We start from the raw sequence: 23,573 nt of genomic DNA on the forward strand, positions 1-23,573 counted from the left end.
TTTCAGGCTTACCTCTTCTTGCATAATTTTCATTGTGTGATTAACATTCACCAGGACTGTTGGAGAAAAGAATCGATCTACTGCATCTTCACCCAGATGGCCAAAGCTCCCTCTGCCAGTAATCTCAGCACCTTTCTTCTTGATATGTTATTACTACTACTGCTGCTGAATAGTTCTGATCAGATTAAAACTACAAAACTGCCGACAGAAGATATAAAAAGGGTCACTGTGTATGCACAGCACAACACCACCATCGGCATCGATGCAAAGCTTCGAGTATACTTATATCACGGGCAGGGGCAGGCAGGTTCCTCTCTATCCACCGTCGGATCCATGCTAAGCCTCATCCACCGGCCCAGGTGCTCCCCTCGCTGGGGGCTTGGCCGTCCGATGGCATCCAACGGCGCAGATGTCGTCGTCGGCTGCCGCCCAAACGCAGCAGCCACACCCACACCCACACCCACATCCACTAAGGCTCGGTTGGTCTATTCCTTCTCTCCAATCTGGTTGCAAAATGCAGCAACTTCTTTAAGGCATTTCCTTTAATTTTATTCTTACAAACGAGTTCACTTACATACCATACCAACAAGGAACGACAACACCTCCAAGACTATCAGAACGGAAAAGAAATAACGAAACTCTGGCTCGCCAGAAAACAAAATGGATGAATGGCCAGACCTCGTTCATTATAAGATTTAGTTTACAATAGCTTTTTCTTTGTGATACTTCCCCAGCCATCTTGCTGCAACATTCTTGCCAAAATTTTTACTTAACATTTACTGCTACACGGAGCGTACAAAAAAAAAGGGTGATCAATCAAGTTATTTTTGATGTTGCAAAGAATAGTCTAGCTGCAAAACTCCCTTGGGTATTCAGTTGGTGCCCATGTCTCTCAACAATCTCAACACTTGAACCTGAACTGCTAGCTTGTTTCTGTCTGAGTCTCACTCTGGAAAGCTATATCAAATATTTCATTGTATGTATCAACAAAATGAACTTCAAGACCCTCCTTCACATTGGGAGCAAGCTCATCGAAATCCCTTTTATTCGCTGCTGGGAATACGATTGTCTTTACTGCACTTCTCCTGGCAGCAATGGTCTTCTCTTTGACCTGTTTCAGGAGGGTATAAAGTGCATGAGGGTGACCATCCAGTGTTTATATGCATAGAAATGGAATAGCACGGGAAGATCAATGATCATATCAATAACATCTCGTAATGAACAGAACTTTTTTCTGGAGACTAGCACAAAAATGATCATTTTGGGATCAAAGAATGAAGGTATAAAATTGATCATAAATGGTATTATGGTTTGTTCAAACACCGTCTGTAAATGTTGACCAGAGAAATCAAAGATGAAACTCCTTAATATATGAATATAAAAAACAAAATTCTGGCTGTAATAATAAGAAATATTATATATTCCCTAGTTTCAAAATTCAGACATAGAAGGCATAGAGAAAAATAATCCAGACAAAGAAACATGTGTTGCATTTGCGTAAAGTAGGGGATACAAAGGAAACATACCCCGCCAATTGGAAGGATTCGGCCAGTTAATGTTACTTCACCCGTCATCGCAAGGTCCTTCTTAACAGGTTTTCCCATAGCTAAGGACAACATTGATGTGATCATGGTGCATCCAGCACTGGGGCCATCCTTAGGGGTGGACCCTGCTGGAACATGCAAGTGTACCTTTGAGTTTGCAAAGAACAGATTTTCTGGTTCTTTATCTAGTAATATAGCTCTACCAACAGTATGCGCAATCTGAGCACTTTCTTTCATGACATCTCCAAGCTGGCCAGTCAGCACAAGTGCACCTTTCCCATCTCCTTCCTCCACTTTCGTTGTTTCAATGTATAAAGTAGAACCACCCATAGCAGTCCAAGCTAAACCCATGACAACTCCAACAGGAGTCTGCTCATATATTCGCTCAGCTTGGAAAACAGGTTTCCCAACATAATCTCCAAGGTTTGACGAATCAATTACTACCTTCTCAACTGCCTTATCAGCTGACTCTTCCTTGGCTCCCTCCATATCCTTGTTGCCCTACATAACACAACAGTAAGCAATTTTCTTTCAAGGTGAGCTATAACCTTGTAATGAATTAATGACAAACTATACTGAGCCATAGATTATATTTGTATGTTTATTAAGCTATCAAGGTCGAATTTATATGTTTGACAAATTACTTAACGCTTGCATCCATGGTTTTCAGAGCCAACACAGTAGCCAGGGAATGAAAAACAACGATAATATCCAGTATTCTAGACACTGGAACTTTGTCAACCATAAATATAGACAAGACAATCACAAAACATGTACCTCCCAGGTAAGCTACTATAGGTCAAATGTCAGTCATACAATAGATTTACGCATGCAAATGTTATCTTATCAAACAGTTAAGCAAGCGAAGTTCTCTACAAGCAAAACCAATCATGCATGCAAGCATATCCAACTAAATTGGTCAACCAGCCTAAACCGGTGACAACTTTAACAGCCTAATCAGCAGGTCAACAGCCAGCAGCACAGAAATACCACTTGTAGGATTTTGCATATTTGAAGTGAGCATTATGTTCAGGTTCAACATCTAAAAGAAACACATAAGCAGAAAGGAAACCATGACAGCAACATATTAACACTACCTCTGGTGTGCACAACTTGTCTGTCAATAGGGCTGAATCAGTTAAAACAGCTTCTTTGGGTGTTTCAGCTGGATGCACATCATGATCGACTGTTCTCTTCAGTAAATCTAATTCGCTAGCTTCCTTTGAGGCAGTATCAGCATTGGTCATTGCAGCATTCTCTGTAGCAGGATCCTCCATAGTCTCATCTTTCAACTTGTTTGCACTATCGCCACCATTAGGTTCTTCACTCGCTGTTACAATGGCAGCTTCTTGAGTTGGTTCATTTGATACCCCTTGGCGAACAAGTTGCAGAGCTATCTGCAAAAAGAGTAACAGAGTAGGTAATGCAAAGCTTGTAAAAGGACAAAGTTTTGCATATTACTGAAGAGTGGAGGATATAAATGGATGCACAATAGCCTTTCGTACAAATGACTTGAAGATTGCTTAAACACTATCAACAGTCAGCTAACATATAAATGACATATCAATGCACCGTAATATATATAGATAATTTGCTTGCTGCTGCAATGTGCTAGGAATGTAGGTAGGTAGACATAATTTTCTGCTGCTGCAATGTGCTAGGAATTTAGGTAGGCAGACCTAATTTTCTGCAAGGCTAAGCAACTAGCAAAAACAATGTATGATTTGAAAATGTATAAATTAATTAAATAATACTAATATAAACTAATGCTAAGTGTGCAAGAGTACAAGCAAAAATAACAAGAACCAACATTTTGTAACTTAGAACGAAGAAAATGTTGCTTTCCTTTTGTGAGTAGAAATTGATTCCTCCTGGCTCCTTGTTCCAAACTAGAATAACTGTCGTTTTTTTTAAGAAAAAAAAAACTAGAATAGTTGAAAGATCATCAGGCAGAAGTTCTGTTACACACCTTGCGGTAAATTTTCTCAATTTGCTTTTGAAGATTCCGCACTCCTGCTTCTCGGCAGTAACTTTCAATAAGGGCAAGAAGAGCAGCATCTGTAACCTCAGCCTGTACATGTTTGTAGTCAGGCAGTTAAAGTTGAAACAAGCACTAAATTTTGGTCCTAGAAGCAAGCCCTGTTAGCATATTCCTCATCTCAACAAAGTTGTATTGCTGTAAAAGTGGTGTGTCGCTTATACAAACTTGAAATTACAATGATTATTCTTCACTTTTCAGTACTTTTAGTCCACTCAGGACTCTAATAGCAATTCCAAGTTTATTTGTCGAAAAAGAAGCTAAGAACTTTACAATCCTTTATCATGTATGCAATATTAAACAGTAAAGGGTATCATTTCCGAGGTAAACTTAAATAGAATTCTGATATGAATTGCATATGCAATCCTCATCGAATTACTCAGAAGGCTTAATGAAATATAAAATAAAGTATAATAATCTATATATCTCGTGCAGTGAACCTACCCAAATGTAAAGTGGCACATGGTGAGAGGATGAGATTTCTGAATTAGTACATGACTATTCAAATACAATTCTGGAGTCAAAACCAGTGGTAAGGTGCAGTTTCACATCTAGGTGTGTTTACCATAAAGCTTATAGGTTAAGGCACTCTTTGGCATTGTGTTGCGTTAAGAAAATACCCCCTCTGGTTTTAAATGTAGATTGTTTTAGCCTTCCCAACTTTTTCCTAAATGTACATCATTCTGGAACTTTTAGGCACTTCTTTTTTTTTCCATATTTGCCCTTGCCAAAAGAACGCTACCCCTATCACAAATAAATGACATCTTTTTCAATGTATTGTAAATGGAGGGAAACAAATTCTTTTGAGATGTTTTTTTATTAATGTGCACAAGCCTAAAGCAATAGATATGATAAACAACTTCCATAATAGCTTGCCATAGAGAGGTTCAATGTAGCACTAATGAGTCCATGACCACTAGGAGAGAATAAATCAAAATCCATTCATCATGGTGAAAATCAGGGAATTAATTAATTACCAAAATTTGCTGCCCTTTTTCATAACATTGGAAACAATTGTTCTGTTAAATAATAATATTTAAACTAGTCATTGTTGACTCCTAAATAAAACGAATAATCATCACTCAATCCCACCCCAATTGAGTTTCCAATAACCACTAGGTTTCATTCATGTCACATACTCATGTCAGGAATTTTATTAGGTACAATACTGAACTTTTTGAGACAAAAAAAAAAAGAAGATGGAAGTAGAAGGAATAACAAAACTACTTCAAAATCCATATGTACCTGTTCAGGTTTAATGCCACAAGCCTCTCTTGTGTTCTTCTCTAGATAATCCCGAGCAATATGCATCTTCTCATCAGTTATATAACCAGCTATTGCAATGATCTCCATCCTGTCCAGTAATGGATTTGGTATCATCTCAATAACATTTGCTGTGCAAACAAAAAGGACCTGTTTTTCAATAAGAAAAGGTGTCAGAGGATGCCTTGCATACTCATGTTAAATACCCTATTGTTGGAACAATAATAAATGAAATAGAAAATAGCATGACAGAAGTTGATAAACACATGAAGTGAAAGATACTTCCAAAAACAGCAGTAATTGTTAGATGTTCTACATAACTGTGTGTTTATCTTCTAGAGTAAGGTGTTTTCTGCATATTATTTTGTATAAATTGCCTTGTATGCATGTTGGCCCATTGCTATACTAAAATTTATTGCAGACTTGAATATAAGTGGTGTTGCCTGTGTGGCCAAATATACATGTCGCATTGCCATGTAAGCAAAATCGCTATAAAACCTACTTTACAGTAGTAAGTAGATTTGATTTGCAAAGTTTCTGGGTGCATTTTACGGCTTTGAAGTTGAGGGATAATCTAGACTTATCAATTACAGAAGTGATGAGATAGCACATTAATCAGCATATGTGCATACCTAATTATAACAGCTAAATGTATGAATTTTACAAGAGATGCAAAGTTAGAAGATGGTGATTATACTTAAAATAGTAATCAAATGTTTTTTCACTAATTTTAAATAAGCATTCAGCGACCACATTAAACTATGAAGTCAACCAGATGTACACAGGTAAAAGGAAACCCTTGAGAACAACCGCCTAACCTTGGATAGATCAATAGGAACGTCAAGGTAGTGATCAAGAAAATTAACATTCTGCTCAGGGTCCAAAAGTTCCAACAATGCACTGGCTGGATCACCAGAATGCCCTCTCCCAAGCTGCCAGGAAGTAAAATAAACAATTATAATTTGGACAGCATGAACATGAATGAATTAATAAAAACAAAGTCATATTTGGTTGAAAAAAACATCTGTTCTTTGAAATGTGGTTGGTGTCCAAATACATCACAAGACATTATGCAGGAAATAAAGGTTACATTTAGCAACTCAAAACTCACTATTCATAAGTACCTTATCAATTTCATCAATCAATACTAGAGGATTTGCTGTTCCAACTGATTTAAGACATTGCACCATCTTCCCCGGCATTGCACCAACATACGTACGCCGATGCCCCTAAGATTTTTGAGACGTTATTCACATAATCGCTTCATGCAATTTTAGAAGATAATGACATGCCTTGAAGATCTGTATTGTACCTTGATTTCTGCCACATCAGCTAAACCTCCAACAGAAAACCTGTAAAACTTCCTGTTCAGCGCACGTGCAATTGATCGACCAATACTAGTTTTACCAACTCCTGGTGGCCCAGAAAGACATATGATCTTTCCTGTCATAAATGATCCAACAAAGTTATTAGTTCAAAAACAAGATATGGCACTTAGGCATCAAGTGAGCATTAATTCAGTGGTCAACTGCTACAATCTAGCAAGAGCCTTGTGAATTGTCATACAGCATTATCAAGTAATGAGAGGAAAAGAACTACTAGATGTCAATTTTCATTAATATGATGCAACAGAGAATGCAATTAGAACACATCAATGTCTACAAGCTCTACACCAGCAGATAAATGGGATAATCAAGCACAAAAAATAAAGGTAATAATTAAGAGTAATCAAACCTTGTGAAGTTCCCCTTAGCTTGCCAACTGCTATAAATTCCAATATTCTCTCTTTGACATCACTCAGCCCATAATGATCTTCATCAAGGATTTGTTGAGCATGATGTACATCAAAATTTTCGTCACTGCAATACAAGGGTAAATACTGCATAAAGCACAGGCATCTCGCATTTGTTATTTTCACAAAGAAAGCAGATATATACAAACCTATAGTTTCCCCATGGCAATACTGTCAACCAGTCCAAATAATTCCTTGTTACATTAAACTCGCTAGAACTGGCTTCCAACAGCTGAAGCTTTGTGAGTTCTTCTTCAATGACTTGCAAAACATGAGCAGGACATTTCTCCTTCTTTGCTTCAATCCGCTCCCTAAATTTTGCTGCAACACATAAATGAAGGACAATTTTGAATCGTCCACTAGAAATGTCAAGTTCTCTGGGCAATAAAAAAAAACAAAGCCAATAAGAACAGCTGAATCACAAACCAGACAATGCTGTTTTGTCATCAGTCTCCAAACCTAGCTCCTGAAAGCATCAGATATGCAGAGTAATTATGAACCTATATAAAACCAGATCAACCTAGAAGGCAACAATGATTATATTTCCCATTTTGCATGGAATATATACAGTTCAAGTCTTCAAGAGCACACGGCTGAATATCAGATGTCAACGTTAGTAATTCTGTAGTTCTAGAATAGGCAAGGGATTATTGCCCATTCCGCTAATCTATGAAAAGCAATGGTGTCATCAGCAATCGGAGTGCCAAATTCTACAAAAGTAATTATTCAACAATAGAAATGTAACAAAAGTAACTTTATACAAGAAACACTATATGATGGAGTACCTTCTTGATTGCTTTAAGTTGCTCATTCAATAAATAACGCCGCTGATCCCCACTTATTTTTTCTTCAATTGCTTTTGCAATGGATTGCTGGAAAAGAAGTGTATTGGTCACCACAAATGCTCAACCAAGCAATGGTAACCAAGGCTGGAGATAGAAGAATGAATTACCTGCAACTTACTAATCTCCATCTCCTTCTTGACTAACTCAAGAGTTAACTTTAGACGCTTATATACCTGTTCCAAAAAGTGCAATAGTTGGACTGAAATAGACCAAGAAAATGGTATAAAGAATGTGGAATCTTCAAGAACTTCTAGAAGAGTGCTGGTAAGAGAAGCTGTGCTGATATGTTCCATAATGGATTTTCAAAACGTATTCATATACCCAATGTTCTATTGACTATTGGTGCATTTGGAAAGAGAATTTGCTAGACCAGGGAATAAGTTGTGCTTCTTTGCAGATTTGCAGTATATGCAAAATAAATTTCAAAATCAGTATCATATCTGCTGAATTTTTTAACAAAAAAAATTATGTTCAATAAGTCAGAGAGAAAATTCTTTGGAGTATAGAGTAAAATTATAGCACAAATGAGACAACCAGAGCACATGGTGATGCACAATTTCTACAGTCTTGAAACATTTAATGAATGAAAAGGTACAGAAAGTATTCAATGGATAGATTGTCATAGGCTTGAAAAAAATATCAAGATTGTTTAGGGTGTTAATCCAGAGTGTAAAAGTAAAAGGTAAAAGAAGTGGAATTTAAGAAAGTTTCTTACATCCAATTCCTCAAGCACCTCCTGGCAAAGAAACTTATTGGCACCAGAAATAGCAGCACCAAAATCAGCTAACCGTGGGTAGTTGAAATCACCCATGTGCTGAACCAAGGAAATGAGACATTCAGAATGTAGTGTGTATCCAATGGCATCCAAGAAAATAAATTTGTAATTACCATTGCTTGTGAAAAAGATAATGGACTTGTAACCAATTAACTCTGTGCCAGTTCTTACACAACTGGTTAGAGTCTCTGTTTTAATGACCTATATTTGGTTTTGTAAGAAGTCAGAAGTCAGGTCACACCTGTGTGTAGGTTTGCACATGATCCTTCCAAAGGGAACTTGCCTTGAGAACCTCCCTCAAGGTGGATATAACTTCAAATGAAGTTGCTTTTATAACATCATCATCCTTATCGTACGGTTTTTCCTGTAAAGGACAAGATAAATGATCCAAAATTGCAAGGCACCTCCCGGCAGTAAATAGCAATCTCGCATTTATTTCATAGTGAAATCAAGGCTAAACAAAGTTTCTTCAGAACAGCAACTGACTTTCTTCAGTTTCGGAAAACAACACTCTTTCTTCTTTTCTCTGAGCATGTTTATAATGGGAAATACAAAATAAAACATGAGAATCGGTGGTGGCACTGTAGAATTACCTTAAGATGGTCAACTTTTACTGTAAGTGGATCCTCCTGAACCTACAGTTTTTTGTATCTTGGTGAAAACTAAGTTACCAACATAAACCCACAAGAATTGAATAGCAAGCAAAAACTAATGTATCTTACCATTTCGGTTATCTTTAAACGACGGTGACCAAGTAGCACAACCTGATCCCCTTGAATGCTAGTTATCTACAGAGACAACACAAGCTATTTACGGAGCAACAGAGCACAGCTTGAGACAAGACAGTGGAAGAACTCATGCCCAAAGTCTTTTAGAAAAAGTCATTTACCTGAGCAAGTGTACCAACTTCGTTAAGGCGCTGCAGCAACTCCTTCCCTTTAAGATCATCAATGCTTTTATCTGAATCTGAGCTGGTCACAATATTTGGGTCAGTACCTTCTTCATCCTTCACAAGAAATGCTCCAGCATATGGGATGGATCTTTTGCGGTTTTCTACTAAGGCTTGCAACAGCTTTTGGTCCTGAGGGGTTTATAAAAAACAGGAAAAACACATCATTAAGAAGGGAAATGAATAGGTAGCATGATACGGAAAAGTGAAATTGATTTAACCAATGGCAAATTTCTCAGCGCCGACATACCTTTACATAGATCGGCATATAAAATCCAGGAAAGAGTGGACGATGTGGGAGAGGCAGTGCTATGACCTATTTGAAAAAGTAAGCATAATAAAGTAAGAGAAGGATACAACTAGCAGAACCATGTTATGAAAAATATGAACTGTTAAATAAATAACAAAATAATCTGAAGGGAGACGTTTAGATCTAAAAAATGATGGAAAGACAGCAAAGCCCTCCCTCGATAACAGAGAAAGAGAGAGCATGATACCCTTCTAGACTTATTGGTAGAAAACCCATTTTCAAGACATGGCATGAGTTCAAATAGCTACTCAAAAGACTACAATCAAATTATAATTATTTTGATCCTTCATCACACCTCAAATGAATTGCTCACTTTAGTCCTAAATAGATTGTGCATTTCATTTGGCACCAATGCAAGTTTTTGAGCTATTCAAATTTGTCATCGAAATATCATATGTACTCCATTATACAGTTTGGAGGCACTTTTTCTCAATGTTTCCTACTTTTTCTCAATGTTTCCTAGTATATCCTCATGAGTATCACTCCAAGTAACAAATAAGCTCTCCTTCCCAATCGCCTCCCACTTCATAACGGCAGAATAATTATTTCATGGTGTTCCTTCGTTCTTGTGCCCATTAATATGTGATAAGTAGATGGAATATTTATTCAATTGAACAACACTTTTCAGAGGGGTGCAAGCTTTCATAATGCATTACCAAGCATCGCACCAGTGACTTTTCTCAAATTAGAAAACAGTACTGAACTAAACTACAGTTCAGGACAACATGTTAATCCCTCAGTGAGCAATCAGCATTTTCCTCTTTCTTTCCCCTAATAAATAGAAAGGCACCATGTTTGAGCACTCGAAAGGAAGGAGAAACCATGCTGAGGTACTGAACTCTTTGTGCAGCTCATTCAAGGCAATCACACTAACCTAGTTGATCCAAACCAAAGAAACTCTACCTTAGCATTACAAAATAATGAGCTAACTTTTAGACCAAAGTGTTTCCATGCTCAGATTGAGCCATGGACTTACGATATCCAATCAAGGGAGTGGCCTTCCATGCTTACTCTTTGGAACCAAATTACACATTCTCCAATTACTTAGGACACAAATGCATCGGGTTGCTATTGGCTACTGCAAGCAACTAAACAAACGGTTATGATCCAAACGAGTAGAGCGCGCACCGAGAGGCAGTCCTCAGGGCGGAGGACGGTGGGCACGATGGCGGAAGACGCCTTGCCGTCCGCCTCCCCTTCCGCAGCAACCGCATCCTCGGCCTTAGCTTCCGCCGCCGCCGCCTCGGAGTCGCTCCCGGCGGAGTTGGAGCAGGAGCGCGCCCTCCTCCCGAGCGTCGAGACCCGGCCGCCTCGGAGCGCCCCCAAAACCCTGAGCAGCGGCGACCTGACCTCCTCAACCGCCGCCACGGCCGGCGCGGCGGCGAACCGCGAGGGGAAGACGGCGGCGGCGGCCGCCGCGGCGCGCAGCATGAGGGGGTCGAGCGATTCTAGCTAGGGTTTGGGCGAGGGGAGGGGGCGGGGGCGGGGGATGTGGCGGCGCGGCGCGCGCCCTGTGAAAGGGAAGTTCGATTTCGTTGGTTTGGGGAGGAAGAAAGGAATGGAAGCACCGAACGAAACCCTTCTAAAACCCCCTCTCTTTTACCCATTTTTCATTACTATTCTATAACAAATTTTTATTAAACTGAAAGTGAAAAACTATCTTTGGCATTTTTTTTATTCTACAACAACATTAGCTGAATTGACTAGAGGAAGATTCAGCTAATGTATAACACATCTAACATGTTATACATGGCTAATTGAGTAGTTCAGTGCTTTAACCATGAATAAACTATATGGGTCTTTTTATCACGTACTTACCTCCGTCCTATAAAAAGCAAACTTAGTACAAATATGTCCCATCCAAAAAAAACATACCTGCTGCGAGATGTGATACATCCTTATTAGATTTATTTTTTTATAAAATGAAGGAATAACATACTCACACGCATAAACACCATTTTCACCCCTACATACACTCACACACGTTTAGAATGATTAAAAATCTATAGCCTCATGTAAGTGCGCATCATATTTGTATTATTTTTCTCTAACGTATTAAGTGTAGTTCGATTCAAATATTCTTAATTGTGAAACCAATCACTATTATTTCATTAGCACGTTTTTCAAACTATTAAATGATTTTTTCCTAAAACTTTCTATATCCATGTTGTTTCAAAAATTAAAATAAATCTATTTTTAAGTTTATAATTATTAATATTTAATTAATTATATGTACTAATGAGTTTTCATGTTTCGTATGCGTTGGAAATCTGTATATAACCTGAGAAAAAGAACTCGGTCTAAATATAAAGTTGTATAAAAGACCCTTTTCGAGGAGAAATATCCGAAGGGTTATCGCTGGTCTTGTGTCAAGTGCCAGTCACTCAGTTCATCCACAGCAAAGCACACAGGCATAGCAGCCTCCTTCCCCTCTTCTTCTTCTTCAGTAGTGGAGTACATGCTACCTCTGCTTCAGCAGCACATGGGAATCACCCATGCCAACTCCATCACCACCGAGCCTTCTCCTTCTCCCCGCCCGCCGCTTCTTCGCCTCTTGCCCCAGCCTCGCCGCCGGCGTCATGCTCATGCCAAACACATCGCCCTCTCGACCAACTGCAAGTGCGCCTCCGCCGCTTCCGCTTCCGTGGAGGAAGACGACGTAGCAGGTGGTAGGTGCCTCTTTTGGCCGGGGAAACATCTTTTGGTTTAGGATTCTTCTCTCTAGAGATTGGAGATTAATTAATCAATAATAATAAGTTAATTCATTCACTAGTCGTAGTCCCCTGACCTAACCCCTTCATATTTGGGAGATAATACTCGTATTCAATCCCACCATTTTTTCTGCCTGAATTGGGGAACGACTGTGTTTTGCTTTGTTGCTTTACTATATATTACTACAAGCCTTAAATTTGTACTCGATGCATCAATCTGCAGGGTTGGGATATCGTCATCCTCCAAAGCAAATACAAGAAATCCTTGATGTTCCACCCAATCCCAGTTACCTTATTTCCCCTCGCAGAGATCGGATCATGTTCCTACAGCGCACAGCCATGCCTCCATTATCTGAGCTTACGAAACCAGAAATTGTACTTTCCAGCATACGCATTGATCCTGGGTCTAACATGAGGAGCAGAATGTAAGTAACACACCATTACCATTCAATCATAGCAGGAGGGTTGACACCTCATATTCTTGTGTTCAATGATTTACTTATTTGTAGGTCGTTTTATACCGGCATTATTGTCCATGACCTGATGGATAGTGGAACTTTGGGTCCAGCAAAAGAGGTCCATGGATATGCTGATGGTGCAAAGATTAATTTTGTGACATGGTTATTTCCCAAACATGTTTAAATTTAACTTTTAATGTGCAACCAAATCATATCACACTGTTTTCTATTCATATTTCCTCTTTCGGCAATTTTGGAATTTCAGGTCACCTGATGGTCAGCACATGGCATTTACTGTGCGCTACGAAGATAAGGTGATTGGCTGATGCTTTGGACTATGAAATTGGACAACATCTTTAGTGGTTATCGATCCTTTTGTTTCACTGTTGTATTTTAGTAGGTGGACAACAGCGTCAACTTGTCACTATGGGTTGCCAATGCAGAATCTGGAGAGGCTCGGCCACTCTGCATATCAGAAGACATAAGATTGAATGCTATTTTTGAGCTGTGAGTGTCTGCATCTTTCCGATGGAGCATCTTTCTACTCCTTTCCTTCCTAAGTCATCAGATTTTATCATGTTTTTCTTTACAGATTTGTATGGGTGAATGATTCTACCGTATTGGTCTGCACTATTCCTTCGTCACGTGGTTGTCCACCAAAGAAGCCATTGGTTCCTTTTGGTCCTAGGATCCGCTCTAATGAGCATAAAAATGTAGTTCAGATGAGAGCCACAAAAGAAATGTTGAAAGATTTGCATGAAGAAGAATTGTTTGATTACTATGCAACATCGCAGTTAATACTGCTCTCACTGGATGGGACAGTGAAGCCAATTGCCCCACCTGCGATATATACTGCTCTTGATCCTTCACCAGATGAGAAGTATCTGATGCTCACTTCTGTCCACCGGCCATATTCTTCTACTGTCTCGTATAAAAGGTTCCCAAAGAAGGTTGAGCTGTGGACAGTTGATGGTACATTTATCCGTGAAGTTTGTGATCTGCCCCTAGCTGAAGATATTCCAATCACATCTGGTAGTGTCCGTAAGGGGAAGCGTTTAATCAGTTGGAGGCCTGACATGCCTTCAACATTGTATTGGTGAGTAACAATTCCTTAGAAGCTTCTGTTGAAAAAAATATATTGTTGTTCTAATAATAATAGTAATATTTTTCCAATCCTGATGATAGTAGGTAAGCTCAAAATTGTAGAATTTATAATGCCAATGCACTGCTTCTGCTTTGATGAGATTTGCAAAGGTGACCGTGTTATTGTCTTCTCTTGATAGGTAGTGCAGCTAGTTGCTTGCGTACGAAACAACTAGTTGACAGATAATGACCCTAGGCATGCTATTAGTTATTCTTTTGACTGACTTTTTACCATGTAATCACAATCCATTTTAACTTGACTATCAACTTTTCTGAAAGATCAACTTAATGCAAGATTTGGTGACATAGTATGTCAAAGGTAACCTCAAATTAGTTAAAAAAGGTGAATGGAGATCTGTCAGAACTCAGAAACAATCATCATACTAACAGTAGTCCCTACTTAGTTCGTAATACCACATGTCCAATCACCATGCTAACAATAGTTCTCAGATCTGACTGCGACCCAGTTCTATTTTCGTATGTGATGTTTTGAAAGGGTGGAGGCACAAGATGGAGGAGATGCAAATGTTGAAGTCTCACCACGCGATATAGTATATATGGAGCTTGCAGATCCTTTAAATGGCGAGAAACCTCAAGTCTTGCTTAAACTTGACCTTCGGTATAGGTATTAAATTACTACTGGCCTAACATTTTCTCCTCATGGTGTTACAGAGTGAATATGCTTTTACAGAAAGGCAAATTATGATGAGTACATTTGGTTTAGCTTGGAGATAAATTTGGATTTCGACTTCAAAGATGTAATCAATGATTTTTCAGGCTAATAGTCTGTGTTTTTGCATTTAAAATACACAAATATACTTTGTCCAACTGCTTGCCAAATCACTCAAAATTTACTATTTTGATGAAACCTGCAGAAGGATCTCTTGGTGCAATGGATCACAGGCACTGGTTTATGAGCATTGGTACAGGACACGCAGAACAAGAACATGGGTTATCTCTCCTGACTGCAAAGATGTTAGCCCACGGGTATTATTTGAAAGATCTTCAGAAGATGCCTATTCAAATCCTGGTTCTCCAATGATGTGCAGAACCCCTGCAGGCACCTTTGTCATTGCAAAAATTAAGACAAACTATGAAGGAACCTACATCTTGTTGAAGGGAAAAGGTGCCACACCAAAAGGAAGCATCCCTTTTCTTGATCTTTTGAATATGTATGCTTACAACTATCTCTACCAAACATTTCTGTTGCACCTCCCATGCCTGCTCTGTTATGACTCTTTGAATCCATGAACATAATGTAGGCATAACTTTTTTTCTTTACAGAAATACGGGAGTGAAAGAGCGGATATGGGAGAGTAGCAAGGAAAAGTATTATGAATCTGTTCTTGCTCTGATGTCCTATAATCCAAAGTGTGAAATCCAGCTTAATCATTTAAAGTTGCTTGTATCAAAAGAGTCAAGAATGGAACCTACCCAGTATTATATCAAGGCTTGGCCAGATAAAACTCAAGTGCAGATCACAAATTATTCCCATCCATATCCGCAACTGGCATTGCTGCAGAAAGAAGTAATCAGATACCAGCGAGTGGACGGTGTTAAACTCACTGCTACATTATATCTGCCTCCAGGCTATGATCCATCAAAAGATGAGCCTCTTCCATGCCTAATTTGGTCGTATCCTGGAGAATTTAAAAGCAGAGAGGCTGCTGGCCAAGTCCGTCGCTCACCCAATAAATTTGCACGCATCAGGAGCAACTTTCCTCTTCTTTGGTTAGCTAGAGGGTACCATGCGCCTTATTTTTGTTTCACCGACACATCACTTTTGCAATATTTACCATTTCATGAACTAGCAATTCTACCTATGCTGCATCTTACAGGTTTGCTATTCTGGCCGACCCAACAATCCCTATAATTGGTGAAAGAGACCAAGAGGCTAATGATAGGTAGTTATACTATTCATCTAAACATGATTATGCCACCCTGTACTTTGAACTTCTGGCCTTGCTAGTATGCAAAGTACACAATTTTCATGCTCTCCAATGTCTGTCCTGTACTCTCCCTATTGAAACATAATTCTGTTATTACCTTAAAAAGCATGATATAATTAGAAATGGTGCTATTTCTTCCTTCTCAGATGAGTAATTTACTATTTCCCTAGGTACATAGAGCAGCTAGTTGCTAGTGCAGAAGCAGCGGTAAATGAAATTGTAAGAAGAGGGGTAAGACTTTCTCTTGTATTTGTTTCCTGTCAAATAGTTTATGTCTTTCTGTCTGGCATTGCTTTCTATGTTTCCTCTACTGGGGTTGATGTTCTTTTTTCAGTAATCAGTAACTAATCATATAGAATTTGCCCTGTTCTTTAGGTTGCTCACCCTGACAAAATAGCTGTGGGTGGTCATTCATATGGTGCATTTATGACTGCTAATCTCTTAGCTCACGCGCCTCATCTTTTCTGCTGTGGAATTGCCCGTTCTGGAGCGTACAACAGGACACTGACTCCATTTGGTTTTCAGGTTCACTTTACTGTATAATAGATATCCTTCTTTGCTTAATGCACTTATGACTTATGTTTCCTGTATGTGTTTTATCTGTTTTGGTTTGAAGAAAGAGGTACGGACACTCTGGGAGGCTACCGATACCTATATTAAGATGAGTCCCTTTATGTCAGCTAACAAAATCAAGAAACCAATTCTACTCATTCATGGAGAAGATGACAGCAAAGTAACAACAGCAATGCAGGTAGTAACAGTACCTTCAGAGATAGATGAGTTCTAAATATTTTGTTTATTCTACAGCTGTAGGTACTATCTAAAACTATTTTTTTTATATATGCTTGTAGTCAAGTCAATTTTATGATGCTTTAAAAGGTAATGGTGTGCCATGTCGTCTTGTGATTCTCCCATTTGAGAGGCACCACTATGTTGCAAGGGAGAGCGTTATGCATGTAATTTGGGAAACTGATAGGTGGCTGGAGATGTATTGTGTGAGTAACTCTAGGAACATCCAAGTTATGGAATCCACTGTTGATACAACATGGTCACCTGCTTGTGAAGCTCTAGCCTTGTACTTCACCAAGATATATAGTCTGGTAAGGTTTTCTGTGTTTTGACTTTTGAGTTATGAGATTAGCCTCCTCGAGAGCACACCAGTTAGTTCTGTGCAATACTGCAACTTGTTTTAGTTTGAATTATTAGTTCGCTTCGTTTCGATGTTGTTTACTTTGAATCTAGAACATGTGTGAGTGTGACAGGAGAGTTTTCTTTTTATTTATCTATTTTTTATTTGGCTGTAGACTTGTAGTACTCGTGTGACAGAGGATTGCAATGCTTTGTGAAGTGCATGTTGTCTATTGCAACAGGCACCTATTTATTTTTGGCTATATGGGACAATTAGTGTGTTCTACCGACTGCTTTACTACTAGTAAATTTTTGGTGTGCCATTCAGTTACTCATGAGTTCCATGTTATGTTCTTTTGCAGAGCAAGCTGGTTCACTTGGCCTTTGCTCAAATTTTCCATCAGGAAGTTAAAAAATAATGTACAGTGATATCAATGGGCTACCATTGTCATCTGCCTCGTGGTAAAATATCTTATTTGGAGCATCTCTACTGAACTAACCTTTATCTACAAAAAGTATTATACCATCAAGATATGCTACATAGAATAGAAATTATGTATTTCAACTACTGCACCGTGCTGCTTTATGTTTATATGATTTCACTTAGTGTGTAAAACTTGTAATAAACAATTATGGCTTTATGCATCTCGGGAGGCAATTGTTGGAATATTATTATTCCATTATTATTCCGTTATAATTAAACTGAATATATTGAATGCAAGATTTCTACATCCCCGGATATCATCCCATTATATAATTTCTGCCGAATCTCATCCTGTAATGTGCTCATGATGTTAACACGAATGAATGTGCCAATAGTTTGGTTTTATTGGTATAGATGCATAACCTCTACTAGCCATTAAAGGCCAACTTAAGCTTTAGTAAATTTTTATTTTATTTTTGTCCAATGTTGCGTGTAAAAAGAATGGCCTTATCATCGTCAGTTCATCTCTTGTTTGCTTTCTGCAGATGCTGCTATCCGTTTCCATTTATGCTTCCACCCATTAATATTTGTTATGCTTTCAATCATGAATATGAGATGGTTTTCTGTTGCAGATTCCGTTCAGATTGAATCTCTCCCATTGCTAGTGCTACACATAAATGGTATTACTCGAGAAAATAAAGTTGCGAAGACATGACCACTAATTTTTAGATATTCTACTCATTTTATTTCATATAACAGTAATTTAAAGTGGATTAAAATAATTTTGCCACATTTAGAGTAGATTTTTTTGGGTAAGTTGCCACCTTTCAGACCATTTTGTATCATATTGGTTGAGCTTAAAGAAACTTGGAAGGATTGTGTTTTTTTTTTTCTTATTCGCCGTTCTGTTTTCCTCACTCTATTTTCTTTGGAAATTGCATGGCATTGTATCTGTTGCACTGTTAATAACACCACAAAGCAAGAATAGTTATACATATGGTTGGTCCCTGTCATCTGTAAATGATACAGACATACAAACAAGGTAACTGCTGTATCATGTGAGTTTATTTGGATGATGTTTGCCAAATAAGTTCCTGTTTTTCTTTCTTTGGCTGCCTCTTTGATTAGGCGACGCTCAAGGTCCAAACAAGATCATCTTAGATATCACCATCGCCCTCATTTTTAGTTCATCTCCATACTGTGCACTTACTGGGATATGATTTGGACAGCAACAGTTAGTAGAAGAAGACAGCATGGTTAAGTCAAATACACCAAATTAAAGCTAGTGTCAATCCTTAGAACAATACTTCCTTGTCTAAAAAGACAAAAATTACATGTGTATAAAGTGATCAAATGCGTCGATGATCTCTACTCCCTCCGTCCTATAATATATAAGAGATTTTGAATTTTTGCTTATAACGTTTAACCACTCTTCTTATTCAATTTTTTTTGTAATTATTATTTATTTTATTTGTGACTTACTTTATTATCTACAGTACTTTAAGCATAACTTTTTATTTTTTATATTTGCAAAAAAAAAATTGAATAAGACGAGTGGTCAAACGTTGTAAGTAAAAACTCAAAATCCCTTATATTGTGGGACGGAGGGAGTATTAATTTCCAATTGTTTGCTTAGATTTCTATGAAGCTCCTAACCTTGTGCTCTGTTGCAGTTACCACTGAAGAAATCTAAGAGGATTTGAATAGTCAACTCTGTCCAATTCCAGCAATACTACTGCTGGGCTGGGGTCCTGGGGACTTAGAGCAAGGATAATAGTAAAGCTCACTACCCACTATTAATCCATCTTAAAGTCAACATATATAATAAATTAGCTATAAGGTTGGCTACAATCTTTTTCTCCTCTCTCTATCTCTCAGGCCATTTCCAACCCAATGACTAGGATGGTGTCCATAGCATTAAATAAGCTGCCACCTAGGATGAAAAATGATGTGGCAAGTGAATAAATGAGGAAAGAGGAGGAAACCATGTCTTGCATGAGACATGGTTTCTACACAACATCCAAAACATCATGTGAGATAAGTAGCATTAAATTTAAGTATGTAATAGTGGTATTTGTATTGGAAGAGTAGTGTCTAGTACTAGTTTCTTGATGATGTAGAGTTTATAGAAACTATGCCTAGTGTCTTGGGTTGGGAATGGCCTCACTTATACATTTAATATATTTGTCTTGGAGCTTGTATGAAGTTAGCTCTTGCATGAGAGCCAACACTCTTGATTTTTTGTTATCTCTCTCCTCCACATAAGTTTATAGTATGCTTATAGCTCACTATAATACTTGCTCTTAGGCTGTGTTCGGTATAGGAATTTCCCAACCCCTCCCCACGTTTTTCGCGCGCACGTTTTTCAAACTACTAAACGGTGTGTTTTTTTTAAAAAAAAGTATCTATACGAAAGTGGCTTAAAAAACCATATTAATCCATTTTTTTAAAAAAAATTAGCTAATACTTAATTAATCACATGTTAAACGCTGCTCCGTTTTACGTGGTACCCTCACTCTCGAATACAGCCTTAGAAAACTACTAGTACTAGCTAACAATAACTCGATTATGGCCCTCTTTAGTTCACACCAAACTTCTTCCAAACTTCCAACTTTTCATCACATCACATCACATCCAAAACTTTTTACACACATAAACTCCCAACTTACTTTTTTTTCCAAACTATCAACTTTCCCTAAACTTCTCCCCAATTTCATAAACTAAACACAACCTATGAGAATGGCCAGACAACTCAGGTAATAGATGAAAGAAAAACAAACTATGAGCGTTGTATACAACTGATTACAGTACTACTCCCTCCGTCCCAAAATATAAGCATTTTTGAACTTTGATACGGTCTCCAAGATACTACTTTGATCAACAATATCTATAAAAGTAAGATGTTTTAAATAAAAAGAGTTACATAATATGATAGTTTGATTAATAATAAATCTAGTAACATCAATTTTACGTAATTAATCTTTTTTATTTTTTTTATTAATAGTCAAAGTTAAAAATGTTCACTAGGCTAAAAATGTTTATATTTTAAAACGGAGGGAGCAGATTTCTTTAGTAATATTCTACATGGACAGGATCAAAGTGATCACCTGCAGGCTGCACTGTTTCTGCTGCTGTAGATAGGTTATATCCATCCAAAATCCCTTATATTTTAGGATTGAGGGAGTAGTAGCTCGTAGTACAAATGCAGTTCGTTTTCAAGCACACATTTCTAGACCTTTGTACTAACCTCATCAGTTTTAGCAGGAGAAGTCAAAATGGTCTGAATTTCGTTGCGTCAGTTGGAAGCATTATGTGTCTGGTAATCTTTACAACTTTACAAGACGTGTGTCGTGTGGAGGCCACAAGCCTCTCGGCATTTGTTCAAGAATCCAATAAATCCTTCTTGCAACTTGGTGAGTGGAGATTTCTTCCTTTCTATCAGGATAATAACTGAGCAGTAGCCACCACACTCATATTCAGGTTCCATCACAGTACGCCACACTCCAATAATCATACTGCCAAGAGAACATAATGCTTGAAACTCTTTCAAATTAAGGACACATTGCATGACATCTAAACAATTATGATAAACTCTCTACATATTTATCTTCTTTTGGTCTCCTTAAAAGCCTTTGCATTTTCCTTCTCCTTAATGCAATGATACACAAGCCATTTTCTGTATTTACGGAAGAAAACTTCCATATTTAATTTGAATTAAAATCCATCTCCCATCTGAGATTTAGATGTCGATCAATACAATGCGCTCCTTGTTGATCACCGAAAGCTACAGCAAGCGGATCAGATCAGCACAGAATATTTATCGTCGTTTGGATCTTTTCATTGAAAGCTAGCTCCTTGCATGGCATTATGTCAGTCAGGTTGCAAGCGAACGGCTGAGACGAAGTCAAGTGGAAATCAAAATGGATGGCTCATCCATCGTTGCAATTTCCTTCTTTTTTTTTTTCTTGTGCGAAGTCAAGCAGTCCAAAAATGATTGGTTTTCTTGTGGACACTTTACACGCTTCATCTTGTACAACACTTTTGTCTTCTTTTGGTGCCCTCCGATGATTTCCAAAGGCCACCAAGCAAGCCAATCCATCCACTCGCAGTTTCAATGGTTCTCTCTTTTTTTTTCTTCTCGAAAACGCTCAAAAGACAGTTTCAATGGATCTCGTTATCCGAGATAGTTGCAAGCAAAAGGAGAGGAGGGGGTGACTGCAGTCATAGGTTATTTTTTTAAATGTTCACGGGAGAGTTTTTCCACCTGAATTTTCATTTAGATAGATAAAGTGGAAGTTACAGGGTGATAACAAAGATTAAGCATACATTAGGGAGAGAGCAGAGAAGAAGCAGCATTTCCACCGTGTAACTACAGGGCGTTCTTTATCGTTTATTCGTTCCGCCCATAACGTTGCATCTTCAGCTTAACGGCGTAGGAGTCGTTGGATTGACGGGGCTTCCCCTCTGAAGACCACATCATCCTGATGGTTCCAAAGACGCCAGAAGCATCGCAGGTAGAAAGCTTTGTACTCTACAACTGGAATGATCGCCGGAGGTTGTAGCTGCCCCATAAGTAGTGTCGAAGTGACAGAGGGCTTGAACCTGATTGCAGTCTTAGATTTAACACCGATACTTATATTTATAGCTAATTATTTTTAAATAATAGGTATGTGATGTACCCGTTGACTATCGACATCAAAACACCTGCAGTGACGAAACAATGAATTCATCATAAGGTGCGCGTGTGTATATTCATATAATCATATAAAAAATAGCTTCGTTAATCTCAAAACATGTTGGGTCCAATCTCAACAAGACTCATGTGGTAATGATGTGCATGTGTGTATTCATAGAAAAAAAATGACTATCAATCTTAAAATATGTTGGTCCAAACTCTCAAAAATACTATTCTTTCAAAAAAAACTAATGGGATAAGGTGTATATGTGTGAGTTCATAAGAAAGAAATGACATCACTAATATCAAGATATAATGGACCAGATTCTTAGAGGTGTTCATAAGTATATGTGTGTGTGTGTTTATATAGAAAAAAAAAGGTCATCTGTACCGTGTTTTGGGGGGAAAAAAAGGAAGAGGTGATGAGAAGATCGGAAACGCAGCAGCGAGCAAGAAATACTAGGTGTTGGACAGAAAGCTCCAAGGCAGGCAAATTTTACTCAAGCTGTCGCGTTTTTCCTGAAAAGGCAGTTGATTTGGTGCGATTTGATTTCCTATTGTGGTCAATATGAGATCGTTTTTGGTTATAACCAATTGTAGCCTCACAGGGTAGTGTTGCTGGTTGCCTTCGATCAGTTGCTTTCGTTCTATCCTGATGATCTCTCTGACTCTCATCAACTATTCTATTCCTTCTTTGCTGTCCATAGTCCGTTGGCATTTCCTGAAATTTGGATACTCAGACCACAATTTTTTTGGGGTGAAACTGAAAAATGATTAGTTCTCCACTTCTCCTCGGTGTGGTAGAAAACTACTCCTGCTAGTCAAAAGTATTTAACTACGCAACATCAAATAAATTTAACTGGAGGGAGTGTTTATGTTTAAGAATCAGAAGAAAAGAATGCGACAATGCTGAATTAGGTTTAAGAATCAGAAGAAAAGAATGTGATATTGCTGAATTAGGTGGTGCCTAACAACAGTCAGATACTAAACGAACACGATACGGTATACCATTTCCAAAGTCCAACGTCTCACTGTAGGTGTAGACCACCAGCAATCCCAACCCTTTTAGCATGACCACACTCCATTCAATCCTTTCAGGTGGCATTGGCAACTGCTGGCAAGTGTGCCACCATTCATCTGTTCATGCAAATCTGAAGATATCTCATACTACTATCTAAGTATTTTTTTTGTGAGGTCAGCACAGTGGTTCTTAATTAACAGATGTGAGAAAACAAATATATTAATTGTGACAAGTAAACCATGCGCATTATTTATAGTCAAGTGAACTTTTCACCGCAACATCAAATCTTTTCTCACTTTACTTGCACTATGATAGGTAGCAAAAAAAGTTTTGCATAGTACTATTACTAAATAAGATACTCCCTCCATCCCTAAATGTTTGATGCTGTTGACTTTTTTAAATATGTTTGACTATTCGTCTTATTCAAAAAAATTTAAGTAATTATTAATTCTTTTCCTATCATTTGATTCATTGTTAAATATACTTTTATGTATATATATAGTTTTACATATTTTATAAAAATTTTTGAATAAGACGAACGGTCAAAC

General features: G+C 38.0%; 2 protein-coding genes across 7 annotated transcripts; one reads left to right on the forward strand and one right to left on the reverse strand.

Moving 5' to 3' along the window:
* Positions 1-502: 502 nt before the first annotated feature.
* LOC127780666 (lon protease homolog, mitochondrial) lies at positions 503-11,027 on the reverse strand. Its single transcript, XM_052307601.1, has 20 exons — positions 10,645-11,027; positions 9,457-9,522; positions 9,147-9,338; positions 8,980-9,045; positions 8,851-8,892; positions 8,499-8,621; positions 8,198-8,296; positions 7,590-7,655; positions 7,423-7,509; positions 7,064-7,103; positions 6,787-6,958; positions 6,580-6,704; positions 6,158-6,288; positions 5,970-6,074; positions 5,664-5,777; positions 4,828-4,995; positions 3,514-3,615; positions 2,642-2,941; positions 1,527-2,045; positions 503-1,111 (listed from the first exon to the last, which is right to left on the reverse strand). Exons 1-20 carry the CDS (start codon positions 10,945-10,947, stop codon positions 923-925), a joined length of 3,009 nt encoding a protein of 1,002 aa, XP_052163561.1. The 5' UTR covers positions 10,948-11,027; the 3' UTR covers positions 503-922.
* An 849-nt stretch (positions 11,028-11,876) lies between these two features.
* LOC127779700 (probable glutamyl endopeptidase, chloroplastic) lies at positions 11,877-18,326 on the forward strand. 6 transcript variants are annotated; one of them, XM_052306572.1, is made up of 15 exons: positions 11,877-12,185; positions 12,451-12,652; positions 12,737-12,847; positions 12,951-12,999; positions 13,086-13,192; positions 13,278-13,781; positions 14,325-14,453; positions 14,704-15,000; positions 15,113-15,571; positions 15,667-15,732; positions 15,948-16,008; positions 16,153-16,302; positions 16,394-16,528; positions 16,629-16,877; positions 17,268-18,326. In XM_052306572.1, exons 1-15 carry the CDS (start codon positions 11,975-11,977, stop codon positions 17,322-17,324), a joined length of 2,787 nt encoding a protein of 928 aa, XP_052162532.1. In that variant the 5' UTR covers positions 11,877-11,974; the 3' UTR covers positions 17,325-18,326. The 6 variants fall into 6 exon arrangements, 4 of the variants coding, with proteins under 4 accessions (XP_052162532.1, XP_052162535.1, XP_052162534.1 ...); XM_052306575.1 differs by having other exon boundaries at positions 15,113-15,559; XM_052306574.1 differs by having other exon boundaries at positions 11,877-12,182.
* The last annotated feature ends 5,247 nt before the right edge of the window (positions 18,327-23,573 follow it).

The sequence above is a fragment of the Oryza glaberrima genome, chromosome 7, assembly GCF_000147395.1.
Source record: "Oryza glaberrima chromosome 7, OglaRS2, whole genome shotgun sequence".
Lineage (NCBI taxonomy): Eukaryota > Viridiplantae > Streptophyta > Magnoliopsida > Poales > Poaceae > Oryza > Oryza glaberrima.

Bases quoted from the DNA above. Each gene is read 5' to 3' on its own strand.
- LOC127780666 (XM_052307601.1), bottom strand. From the start codon at position 10,947: ATGCTGCGCGCCGCGGCGGCCGCCGCCGCCGTCTTCCCCTCGCGGTTC. The intron at 7,104-7,422 runs GTACTCCATCAT...TGATGCTTTCAG, and splicing joins AACTTAAAGCAATCAAGAAG to GAGCTAGGTTTGGAGACTGA. The intron at 2,942-3,513 runs GTGTGTAACAGA...CTCTTTTTGCAG, and splicing joins TTGAGAAAATTTACCGCAAG to ATAGCTCTGCAACTTGTTCG.
- LOC127779700 (XM_052306572.1), top strand. From the start codon at position 11,975: ATGCTACCTCTGCTTCAGCAGCACATGGGAATCACCCATGCCAACTCC. The intron at 12,653-12,736 runs GTAAGTAACACA...ACTTATTTGTAG, and splicing joins TCTAACATGAGGAGCAGAAT to GTCGTTTTATACCGGCATTA. The intron at 13,000-13,085 runs GTGATTGGCTGA...GTATTTTAGTAG, and splicing joins CTGTGCGCTACGAAGATAAG to GTGGACAACAGCGTCAACTT.